Source organism: Pan paniscus, chromosome 18, assembly GCF_029289425.2.
Source record: "Pan paniscus chromosome 18, NHGRI_mPanPan1-v2.0_pri, whole genome shotgun sequence".
In the NCBI taxonomy this organism is placed as follows: domain Eukaryota; kingdom Metazoa; phylum Chordata; class Mammalia; order Primates; family Hominidae; genus Pan; species Pan paniscus.
Window position 1 is genome coordinate 25,574,694 of NC_073267.2, and position 12,669 is coordinate 25,587,362.

General features: G+C 43.2%; 1 protein-coding gene across 3 annotated transcripts in view; it reads left to right on the forward strand.

The window, feature by feature from the left end:
- Positions 1-12,669, forward strand: part of PRKCB (protein kinase C beta) — a 379,967-nt gene that overhangs the window by 321,385 nt on the left and 45,913 nt on the right. For all 3 annotated transcript variants that reach the window (XM_034939848.4, XM_034939847.4, XM_055100033.2), the window contains 2 exons: positions 10,201-10,292; positions 12,446-12,508. In XM_034939848.4, coding sequence (XP_034795739.2) covers positions 10,201-10,292; positions 12,446-12,508 — 155 coding nt within the window. The remainder of the gene's footprint in view (positions 1-10,200; positions 10,293-12,445; positions 12,509-12,669) is intronic.

A 12,669-nucleotide genomic window follows, 5' to 3' on the forward strand; every position in this document is an offset into this window, starting at 1 on the left:
ATTTTATGAGTCATTGAAGGACAGAAGTTACTTCCTCCCCAAATTTGCTGCCATGGCCCAGCAATAACTCAGTTGCAAGGCATGCTGGGAGGAACGTCAATTCAGAATGCAAGAGAGGACAGGGAGGGGGTGAGGATGATTCCCACTTGTAGAGTGGACCTCTGATGGCCCAAGAATGAGCCCCGAGAATGTCCCAGGGGTCCTGGTAACTCGGGCTCAGCTCTGGGCTGGCAGCAGTACCCAAGGATATGGCTGGACTTAAGGGCATTGCTGCAGGTGGCTCTGGCTGTTGTCTCAGTCAGCAGTGATCAAGTTGTAAGAAACAGAACACCCCTTCCCCTCCCCCCCACCAAACTGGCTCCAATAGCTCCAAAAAAACAGAGAAGACTTTTTTTTTTTTTGAGACAGGATCTCCCTTTGTCACCCAGGCTGGAGTGCAGTGGTATAATCATGGCTTACTGCAGCCTGGACCTCCTGGGCTCAAGCGATCCCCCTGCCTCGACTTCTGGAGTAGCTGCGACCACAGGCATGCACCAGCAAGCCTGACTAATTTTTTAAAATTTTTTTGTACAGATGGGGTTGAGACCTATGTTGCTCAGGCTGGTCTCAAACTCCTAGGCTCAAGTAGTCCCCGTACCTCAGCCTCCCAAAGTGTTGGAATTACAGGCATGAGCCACCGCGCCCAGCCTGGAGAGGATTGTTGATGAGAAATTAGTTAATGCGTGCAATGTACCTTATTCAGGTGATGGGTGCCCTAAAAGCCCTGACTTGACCACTATGCAATCTATGCAGGTAACCAAAAAAAGAGGATTTTATTGGAAAGAAACCACCCAAAGACAAAGGTGTACCTGGGCCTCATGAGGAGCTAGAATCTGTAATCCTAAAGCAGTCTAGAATAGATTTCTAGGTTTCTTTGTCCTTGCTTTCTTTGTTTCTCACTGCTCCTGGTAAACACGACTTCGTTAGCTCCTTGCAGTTTGCCTATCTGGCAAATTCCCTGAATTTCAGATCATAGTCCTGGGAAAGAGAATCTGGTTGGTTCAGCTTGGGTCAGGTGTTTATTCCTGGCCCAATCAGCTGGCAATTGGTTGCTACTAACTCACTAGGAACCTTTTAAAAGGGGTTGTATCTACAGGGAGGGAATAATTGGTGCTCATGCCAGGTGAGAGGCACCATCTTGAGTCCAAGGAGACTAACTGGATTCAAGCAGGACATAGTTATAGGCTAGTGGTACAAACATGGCATCATTGCCTCCCAGGGGTGGAAACTGGTGAGAGCTTGGCAGGTGTTAGTGCTTTAGCCAACTAAAGCCATCCAAGGATCTTGAGTACAGGAAATGAATCAGAAATGCAACCCAGGCAAATAGAGCTGGGGCAGGTAGGAATAGACACAGCCTTATGCTCTCTGTTTTCTTGATGGTGGCCTTTGCATATTCATTCAATAATCAAAGATCTGTGGAATTCCGAGGAAGAATAGAGGTAGTTCTAGCCTTTGAAAACTTTTGCCTCTATGTGGAGGGACAAGGCTTAGAAAGCTGAAAACAAACAAACAAAAAAGCTAGAGGAGCATCAATTGCTTGATTCTAACAGTGATTTCAAGGCTATAAAATACAGAGGAAGGAAAAGTTGTGTGTGAACACATGTCATTGAGTGCACACTTACTTGGGTAAGGCTTTTTGAGTTTGCATGGACTTGACATGCGTCATCTGATGTATCTTGGCAACACCCCTATGAAGAACAAGCTGTCATTACCCCCTTTTGGGAAGGTAGAGACTCTAAGTAACTGACCCAAAGTCTCAGAGCAAGTATCCAGTATAACTGTGACTAGAACCCAGGACTAGCTGATACCAGAACCAGGGCTCTTAACCACAGCACTACACAGCCTCTCTGGAGAGAAACAGATGGTTCTGAGCAATAAAGGGATCAGCTTCCAGACGGGATGAATCCACAGACCAGCTTGGAAAATCATTAAAGATCATTAAATAGACAAATTCTTGCAGCAACTTCCCTTGGAGCATGGTACATAGAGCTGCCCACGTGGTCGGTTTTCTCTGTTCATGGTATCTGATTAAAAGTGGCAAGTGTCCCCCTGGCAGTCACACAGGCATCATGTTACACTCCACTTTCAGCTGTCTTAGGGGAAGATTGTCTCTTTGAATTCCCTTGCTTCCTCTGGAGACCTCCAGGTGAATTCTGCACCTCCCACCTAGTCATCATTTTAAATCAGACTATCCTCATACTCATGTTCCAAATTTGGGAAATTCTAGCCAACCATTTTGCATAATGTAGTGACAGACAGACATTTAGTTTTATTTATTTACTGATTATGAGAGATTAAGGAGAAAGGGAATTTTAAATTACCTGAAGGCACTTGAAGCTTAGAGGGCAGCGGTAATAGTGTAATGAAGAATCACAATAACAATGACAATTTTGAAGAAGCCCTTTAAAGTCAAGCAGACTAGCCAGTTTGAAGAGAAAGATGGTGAGTTTGCCTTTCCGAGCTTTTAATTGGAGTTGACGGTGGAACACCCACGTAGAAACGTCCTGTAGCCAGCTGGAGCTGACTGGAGCTCAGGAGAGAGGGAGAGGATAGAAATATAAGTCAAGACTCATCAGCCCAGCGAGATGAGAGTTGAAATTCTGAGCTGTGACAAGTTCTTCTTGGAAAATTGAGTAAGTAGGAGAGAGCCAATCTGGACTTCAAGTCGATACGCAAGAAATACTTTTTTTGATTTTCATATATTAGAGTCCAACAAATAAGCCCTAATCAAAAAACACTGAGTGTGGTGATAAGGAAGATTTTGCAATAATTTCGTAGGAGGAATGGGGAACAAAGGCAAATTTAAGGGTGCTATGGAGGGGAATAATATGTAAGAATTAGAGGCAGTACATGAGGTCCATTTAGTTAGCCGAAGCCCCCATAGTTCACTCTTTATGCCTCTCATGCACTTTCTTTTATCGCATTCCATTTTATTTATTTATTTACTTTTATTTGAAACAGGGTCTCACTCTGTCACCCAGGCTGGAGTGCAATGGTGCAATCACTGCTCATTGCAGCCTTGACCTCCTGGGCACAAGCCATCCTCTCACCTGAGCCTCCTGAGTAGCTGGGACTACAGGTGTGCGCCACCATGCCTGGCTAATTTTTTTATTTTTTGTAGAGCCAGGGTCTTGCCATGTTGCCCAGGCTGGTCTGGAACTTCTGGGCTCAAAAGCAATCCTTCCACCTCAGCCTCTCAAAGTGCTGGGATTACAGGCATGAGCCCCTGTGCCCAGCCACATTCTATTTTAGATTAGGGTTTGAATTAGTTGTATACTTGTTTTAACCAAGATTCTGAATTCCCTGAGGGCAAGCCTGAACCTTATTCATCGTTTTCATCCTTTTAATGCCTGCCTAATGCCATGACTTGCAAAAATAAGCGCTCGATGAAAGTTCTAAAACTCACTTCTCTGCTCCAGATTGGCTCTGGATTGCCTCTGACAATGTTTTCCAGATTTTGATGTTGCTTACTGTGGAGTGGGAGATGAACCTGGTGGTACATGAACACATTGCATTTATTTTTAAAATAAGTCATTTAAAGGATTGATGTACCAGAGCCAGACTGGATATTGCATAAAGATGATGGACTCCAGATATGCACTTCTTTTCTACAGAGAGGATGAATTTCCATTTATGACTTTAGTATGAAATTTAAAATTTTTAAAATAATTGTGTTTAAGTTTTTTTAAGTGAGTTAATAAAAATACTTTTAAAATAAGTCAATTTTAGTAGAAAAGGCAGACAAACTTAGTAAAGATTTTTTTCTTTTCTTTCTTTCTTTTTTTTTTTTTTTTTGACACAGGGTCTCACTCTTCCCCAGGCTGGAGTGCAGTGGCACGATCTGGGTTCACTGCAACTTCCACATCCTGGGATCAAGCCATTCTTGTGCCTCAGCCTTCCGAATAGCTGACATTAGAGGTGTGTGTCACCATACCTGGCTAATTTTTGTATTTTTAGTAGAGATAGGGTTTCACCATGTTGGCCAGGCTGGTCTCAAGCTCTTGGCCTTAAGTGATCTGTCCACCTTAACCTCCAAAAGGGCTTACAGGTGGGAGCCACTGCACCCGGTCCAGATATGTACTTGTTTTCTATAGAGGGGATGAATTTCCATTTATGACTTTGGTATGAAGTTAAAATATTTTAAAATAATTGTGTGTACATTTTTTTAACGGAGTTAATAAAAATATTTTTAAAAAATAAGTCAATTTTAGTAGAGGAGGCAGAGAAACTTGGTAAAGATCTTAAAGCCGGTTGGGAGACAAGTCACGTTTGGGTGGATGGTCTTAGGCAGTGCATCATAATCTGGTCTTACCCTACCTTTCCCCTTTTTTCTTTTATATGACTCCATGAATTTTACTCCCCCTCTCCAGCAATAATAGCCATAAAATCAGGAGCGTAAGTGCTTAGTTGTATTTTCCACAATATACATTAAAACAAATACAAAGCCATAAAGGTGAAACCATCATACATCCATGGACTACCTAAAATGATCTCCTACCCATTTTGGGAAACACGGCCATTTGGAAGTTTATCTGGCCCCTGTCCCTCGCCTGGGAATCCTTAACCTCTGGCACCGTGGATTATCCACAGAAACATCTCTGGCAATAGAGTTGCTCCTGGCATAGAGTGGGCATCATTAAGTGTTTGTTCAGAAATAAAAGGACAGTGAGATGCCAACCGTAACATTTACTAGCTTAGGCGCTGGTGTGTTGAAGCCACATGCTCAGTACAGTTCAAAGATGATAGATCTTAGGGTTTCCCTGCATATGGTTAGTGGTAGAAACATACCACAAAACACGACCTTACTCACAGTGGAGCGATCCCCTGATGTGGGGGTTCCGACTAATGAGTCTGGGGGGCAAGCCGAGTTCTTCCAAGCAGAAAGCAAGCAAGTGAAATCTCTCTCTCACTTACTTCTCTCTCTGTGGCCAATGCCATCTGCTAGCTTTAAAAATAATTTTTAAAACAAGTGTTTTGGTTCTCTTCAACGTGCAGCAAAGACAGATGCTATTTTTAGGCTTGTTTTCTATTAAAAAAAAAAGCCAAAGAACCAGGGGCTGGGTGTCGGCAGTTCTGGCTTACTGTCTGCATTTTGCCACCAACTTGTATGTGACCTTTTGGCAAATCTCCTATGCCTTGGACCCTGAGAATATAAGTGATCCTTTCACCTCCTTTTCTCATTAGACATGTTGAGAGGGTGAAGTAGTATTGGTCTGAGAAATAAAAACCATTTTCTAAAAATTAGTCAGTGTGGGCAACATGGCAAAACCCTGTCTCTACAAAAAATACAAAAATTAGCCAAGTGTGGTTGTGTGCACCTGTAGTCCCAGCTACTGGAGAGGCTGAGACAGGAGGATTACTTGAGCCTGGGAGGTTGAGGCTGCAGTGAGCAGAGATCACGCCATTGTACTCCAGACTGGGCGACAGAGTGAGACCCTGCCACAGAAAAAAAAAAAAACAAAAAAATTGGTTAACTTGTGCTCTCCTGTAACCTGCCAGCTTCTGTCTTGATGTACCACTAAATCTCCATGTTCCTTCTCTCCCCTCCTGGACTGGAAGCTCTTTGAGGGGAGGACACATCCACACATCCATACAATGTCTAGCTCAGAACCTTTCACACAAGATGTACCCACTGGAGGCAGCATCATGAGGGGTTGAGAGTGTAGAGTCTGGAACCCAATGCCTAAGGTTCAGACCCTGGCTTTGCAGCAGCATATCAGCTGAGAGACCACTGGCAAGTTACTTACCCTTTCTGAGCTTCAACTTTCTCCTCTTTAGAAGGGAGAGAATGATTATACTTGTCACATTGAGTTTTGTAGAGGGACAAGTGAGACAAAATATGTAAAGCATTCAGCTCATCACGTGGTAAGTACCCAAGAGAGCTTAATTTCATTATTGTTGTTGTTATAATTATTAGGCACTCCCACATTTGATAAGTGCACATATGACTGTTACATATAAGATAAAGTTCTATGTGCTGTATGGAAGATTTTTTTAAATGGTGAATTAAATGCTTGTTATATGGCCAGCATCATGTTAGACACTCTACACATGTGTCCTTGTTTAATATTCTGTGGGCAAGTGAAAAATGTCCCATCTACAGGTGAAGAGAAAGCCCAAAATTAGATTAAATAACTGCTCAGTGTTGCAGTTAGTAAGTAGTGCAACAAGACTTCAAATACTGTATTGACTTAAAAGGTGAAATCTTTGCTTCACTTTCCCACCACCTCCTCTCCTGGTTTTATAGCCCCTCACAATAGCTTTGCAACTTTTGACAGCACGTCACCTTTTACGTTGTGACTCAGCCATAGCAACATATAAATATAACCAAAACATATATTCCACAAAAAGTACTTAGTGGTGTTCTGTGCAGCATGCACTGATAATTTCCATTTCATCATTTCATTATTTTTCTTTCTTCTTCTTCTTCTACTTCTTTTTTTTTTTTTTTTTTTTTGAGACAGTTTCACTCTGTTGCCTGGGCTGGAGTGCAGTGGCACCACCATGGCTCACTATAGCCTTGAATTCCTGGGCTCAAGCGATCCTCTTGCCTCAGCCTCCCGAGTAGCTGGGACTACAGGTGCTCACCACCATGCCTGGCTAATTTTTTTTTTTTTTTTTTTTTTTTTTTTTGGTAGAGGCAGAGTCTTGCTATGTTCCCCAGGCTGTTCTCAAACTCCTAGCCTCAAGTGATCTTCCTGTCTCGGCCCTGCCAAAGTTCTGGGATTACAGGAGCCAGCCACCATGCCTGATCTCTTTTTTCTATTATTTTTTTTTAAGTTGATCATGACCCACCAAATTGATTCAATCATCAATTAACGTGAGATACAACTTGAGTTTGGAAAACACTTGTCTGGCTTCAATACTCAGGCAGTATTGCCAGGACATCTCATTTTCATCACATTTACAGTTTGCAGCCCTGTGTATGTTTCATTCCAGCCCCTCAGTCAGTCTGTTAGAGATTATCGCATATGTTATCCTCATTTTATAAATGAAGATATCAAGGCTCAGGGATGTAAAATGGTCTTGCCAAGCCTCCCCAGTAGTCAGAAAATGTGGAGTCAGAGCTTTGATTCCAATCTTCTGACTGTATGAATGCTGCTTTGGAGACCCAGTAACTCCTGCTGCCTCGAGGATCACCCATTTATTCACTTAATTAATGTATATTGATGTCTCACTTTGGTCAGGCATGGTGCTGGGCTGTTGGTACACAGCGGTAAACAAATTTTACATGGCTCCTGGATTTGTGGAACGTTCAGTCACATTTGGCATTAGTCCGTTTCTTTCAGAGTGAGACCCCGAACCTTTGTGTTAGCCTACGTGACCTTACATGATGAGTCCCTCAGCACCACCCTGGGCTCATCTCCTACCCTGTCCCCCTTCTTCTGTCTTCTCCAAGCACATGAGGTGTGCTCTAGCCTCAGGGCCTTTGCACAGCCTGTTTCTCCGCCTGGTAAGCTCTCACTCTCGATACCTGCATAGCTGCTTTCGTCATCTCCTTCAAGTCTTTGCTGAAGGATCGCCTTCGAAATAAGATTATCCTGAATACTTTATTGAAACTGGAACTCCTTTCTCCCATCTCATCCAGCTGGTACTCCCAATCCTCCATACTTTGCTCTGTTTTTCCCCCGTGGCACTTTTTAATCTTTTAACCTTCTATTTTTATTTTTATTTTATTATTTTTTTTTTGAGACAGAGTCTCACTCTGTTGCCCAGGCTGGAGTGCAGTGGTGTGATCTTGGCTCACTGCAACCTCCACCTCCCAGGTTCAAGCAACTCTGCTGCCCCAGCCTCTCGAGTAGCTGGGACTACAGGCGCACACCATCATGCCCAGCTAATTTTTGTATTTATATTTTAGTAGAGACAGGGTTTCACTATGTTAGCCAGGCTGGTCTCGAGCTCCTGACCTCAGGAGATCTGCCCGCCTCAGTCTCCCAAAGTGCTGGGATTACAGGCACGAGCCACTGTGCCCGGCTGTCTTTTAATATTCTATATAATTTATTTATTATGTTTAGCATTTATTGCCTTTTCTGTGTCTACTTGCTAGAATGAAAGACAAAGGCCAGGAATTTTTGTTGGTTTTGTTCACTGCTCTATCCTCAGCACCCATCTATAACCTGGTACCTAGTAGGACTCTGTAAATTTGTTTTTACTTGAATAGATAGATGAAATAAATAACCATCAAGTTCAAAATATAATTAACAAATTATGATGTGGTCAGAGATTAAAAAAAGAAAAGAAAAGAAAAAAGCCCACAGGCTTTCATGAAAGAGTATAACGGCAGACCTAATTTAGATTGGGTGGGTTAGAGGAAGTGACTTTTTTAGGCTGAGAACATAAGAGGGACTTCAGTTCCCAAATTCGTTAGCGCAGACTCTGCCATTGCAAGCCAAAGGAACGTAGCGTAAAGGAGAGATTTCACCCAAGCAGAAGTCTCTAAGAAGAGATAAAGTGATTCATTCATTCATTTAGCAAACACCCTCTGATGGAAGGAGAGAAGCGAGTCACATATTGGTGTTGCCCAAGGGCCAAAACACACATCTGACTTATTTAATTCCAGCAACATCACTGAGGTTCTACTATTATCTCCTCTTGACAGACAAGGAAACCCAGGTGTTGAATAACTTCTCCAAATACATCCAGCTATTAAGAGACAGAGCTGGATTTCCAAATGAAGTGTCTTTGGCACCAAAGCTTGTGCCCTTTCCCTCTCTGGGCACCTGCTATGTGCTAGTTGTGCTATCAGAAACAGGGCTTACACAGCCAACAAGGGCATAGCCCCTGACTTGAAGAAGTTCACAATATCCCTTGAAAGACATGCTGAAAAACTTCCCTGATTAGGACACAGATTTTTTTCTGGCCCCAGTTCTTTTACTTCTGGACATGCCTTCCTAGGTTACTGTTTTTCAAACCTTGATAATTCATCTTTTTGTTTTTGATAGCCACTGTGTTATCTATTGGTGAGTACCTCAAAATTCAGTGGCTTAAAACAATAAGCATTTATTATCTCAGTTTCTGTGGGGCAGGAATTTGGGAATGCTTTACCTAGTTGATCTGGCTCTGGGTCTCAAAGGAAGCTGCACTCAGATTGCCAGCTGGAATTTTAGTCATCTGAAGCCTTGTCTTGAGTGAAGGATCTGTTTCCAAGGTGATTCTCTCACAGGACTGGAGTTGGTGCTGGCTGCTGGCAGGAGGCCTCAGTTCTTTGCCAAATGTACCTTCCCATAGTACTGCTTGAGCATCCTCATGGCATGGCGGCAGGCTTCCCAAAAAGCAAGTGATCTGAGAGAGAGCAGGGTGGAAGTTGTAGGTCTTTTACGCGCTACTCCTGGAAGGCATTCATTGTCATTTTTGCAGTATCCAATGGGTTACACAGGTCAGTCCTATTCATTAGGGGAAGGTACTACACAAGAACATAAATACCAAGAGACTGAAAAATCACTGTGGGCGGGGGGAGCATCATAAAGGCTGGCTACTACAGCTGTCTATCACCTGTAACATTATTTACTTAATATTTTCCACTTTTTGTTAAAATCAGCCTTATCCTAAACAATAATATCAGTTAAGTCACAAGATTAATATGCTAATTCTATTTTCCAGCAAAAACAAATATAAACTTGTAATTATTATTATTATTATTTTTGAAATGGAGTCTCACTCTGTCACCCACGCTGGAGTGCAGTGGCATGATCATGGCTCACTGCAACATCCCCCTCCCGGGTTCAAGTGAGTCTCTTGCCTCAGCCTCCCGAGTAGCTGGGATTACAGGTGCCTGCCACCACGATTCGCTAATTTTTGTATTTTGTTTTTTTTCAGTAGAGATGGAGTTTTGCCCTGTTGGCCAGGCTGGCCTTGAACTCCTGACCTCAGGTGATCTGCCCACCTCAGCCTCCCAAAGTGCTGGGATTACAGCTGTGAGCCACCATGCCTGGCCAAAGTTGTAATTATTAATGAAAAAAATTATCTGTGTATCACCTACGCTCGCTTGCGTAGTTCCAGTGACACAAACCTTACCCTTGAGGAAACAGGAAGCCCAGCAAACAGGGATCTGTCAGAGAGCCCTGGTAGTTTTCATCATAAATTCCAGCTCTTCCCCCACTGTCCATTTGGAGCCCCAGAAGCTACAGGATGCTAATGTTGCTGTTTGCTGTCCTCTTCCAGGACCGCCTGTACTTTGTGATGGAGTACGTGAATGGGGGCGACCTCATGTATCACATCCAGCAAGTCGGCCGGTTCAAGGAGCCCCATGCTGTGTAAGTGAGAACTAGTGCTGTGCTTTCTCCTTGGGATAAATGGGTAGGTTAGTGGTTCCTTTGAGGGTGTTTTTTTGCCAAAGAGGGATTTTTAAAGACCTCGGACATCTTTTTGAAAAAATATTTAGCCAGGGAAGAAAGTTGTTCTGCATAATATGAGATACTTCTTTTTTTTCTGACACCAGCTAAGAACCTGAAGCTCAGACAGACACCATGGCTCATACCTGTAATCTCAGTGTTTTGGGAGGCCGAGGTTGGAGGATCACTTGAGCTCAGGAGTTAGAGGCCAGCCTGGGCACCATGACGAGATCTCGTCTCTATAAAAAATAAAAAACTTAGCTGGGCATGGTGGCACACAGCTGTAGTCTCTCCTAAAAATAAAACAAAACTCAAAGCTCTAAAACCACAGCTATTTCTTTATTTCTAATTCATGTCCCTGACTGCTTAGAAAGGCCCTATATCTTCCTTGGGGATTATCATTGTAGATTTTATGTGTCCATTTGCTAATATTTATTGAGAACTTACTATGAGCCAGGCCCTAAGTGCTTAACAAACATCGTCTCACTTAACCTTGAGAATAACTCTGGGAGGGAGATGCTACCATCCCTGCTTTACAAACAAGGAAATGGAGATGCAAGGTTTTGAAAGCTTGCCCAAAATCACGGAGCTAGTAAGAAGCAGTTCCCAAATTCTGACCCCAGTTTTTCTTTGCCCATGTTCTTTATCTTACACCACTCTCCGTCTTAGATGCCTTCACTCCACGGGGGTGAAGGATCAAGGTGCTCAGTGGCAATGGTCTGTGGTTCCTGTGATGGGGAGACTGATTCTGGGTTGTTGGAAATGTGTTTCCTCTGCTGAGTCAATTCCATCCCCTTCGGTTCAAAAGGCAGCTACAGTCTCTTCTTTTTAGAACACAGATTTCATCATGTCACTCCCCTGCTTAGGAACATGGCAAGTTATAGGAATTAGCAATGATAACCTCTCCTGGGGGGTTTTCTAAGATCTTATTGCCTCTCCAGAGAGCCCCCAGAGCTCATCTAGAACCCCACCTTGTCATACTAGAGGCTCGGTGGCTCCTACCCAGTTCAGCTTGCCCCCTCTCCTCCCACCTGGACAGGTTGTGAGCACTATGTTCTGATAGGATTTGCATTATTCTTGTGCTTCCAAATCTAGCCATTTGTATCTCCTGGCATGACTCTAATAGGACTAGCTTTGCTTTTACTTCTAACATCTAATTGACCACAGGCTTTAATTCCATTGTCACACAAGACATGTCAAGACACTTTACATAGTTCCCCAAAGCCCTGCCCAACCTTTGTGACATAACTGGGCTTCCCAGTTCTCTTGAAACCTCTTTCTTTCTGTGTTGACCTTCAATAAGAGGTTACACTTTAGACAGATGTTGTTTCTTATTCCAGCTGCGCCATTCATTCACTATATAACTTGCCCAAGTTAATCTCTCTAACCTTCAGTTTCCTCATTTGAGGAATGGGGAGATACTAGTAGGACCTACCTTACAGGATTGTTATTAGGATTAAGTCAGGTAATGCCTAAAATGGTGCTGGGCAGATGGTAAACCTTCAACAGATGTTAGCTGCTATTGTTAAGATAATTTAACTTGCTATATAGTCTGAAAGTATAATTCTCTCTTTTTTTGGGGGGTGGGGGACAGGGTCTCACTCTGTTGCTCAGACTGGAATGCATTGGTCCTGATCATAGCTCACTGCAGCCTTGATCACCTGGGATCAAGCGATCCTCTTGCCTCAGCCTTCCGAGTAGCTGGGATCACAGGCATGTGCCACCACGCCCAGTTATTTTTTTCTTTTATTTTTAGTAGAGACAAGGTCTCACTATGTTGCCCAGCTAGTGAAACTATAATCCTTCATCCAGTTCATCATATCCCATGTCCCCTTCTCCACTATACAATTGCTGAACTTCTGCCTACCCCCAGTTTGTCCTTAAGGCAACCCCATCACCCTCTAAACCACCCTTTGAATCCATCTGTACTTTCAGCACTTTATGAGCTATATAGCTGACCATCCATGGGTTCTTTAATGTCCTGCACCTAGTTCAATATTGTATTGAATTCTGAGCATTGCCAAGCATATGATGTCCTTGAGTTTCTCCATCGCTTTTTTTTTTTTTAATTTCAGATTTTACGCTGCAGAAATTGCCATCGGTCTGTTCTTCTTACAGAGTAAGGGCATCATTTACCGGTAAGTGAACACTGCTGTACTTTCCAACTCTTCATCTCCCTCAGCTCCTCCCTGCCCTGCCTCTTTCTTCAGCTGCTTTTAAAATTAGAATCCGCGGTGGGGGAGGAATCCTCCAGAACTAACTTGGGCATGTGTTCTGCCAGGCAGCATCGCCCACTGCC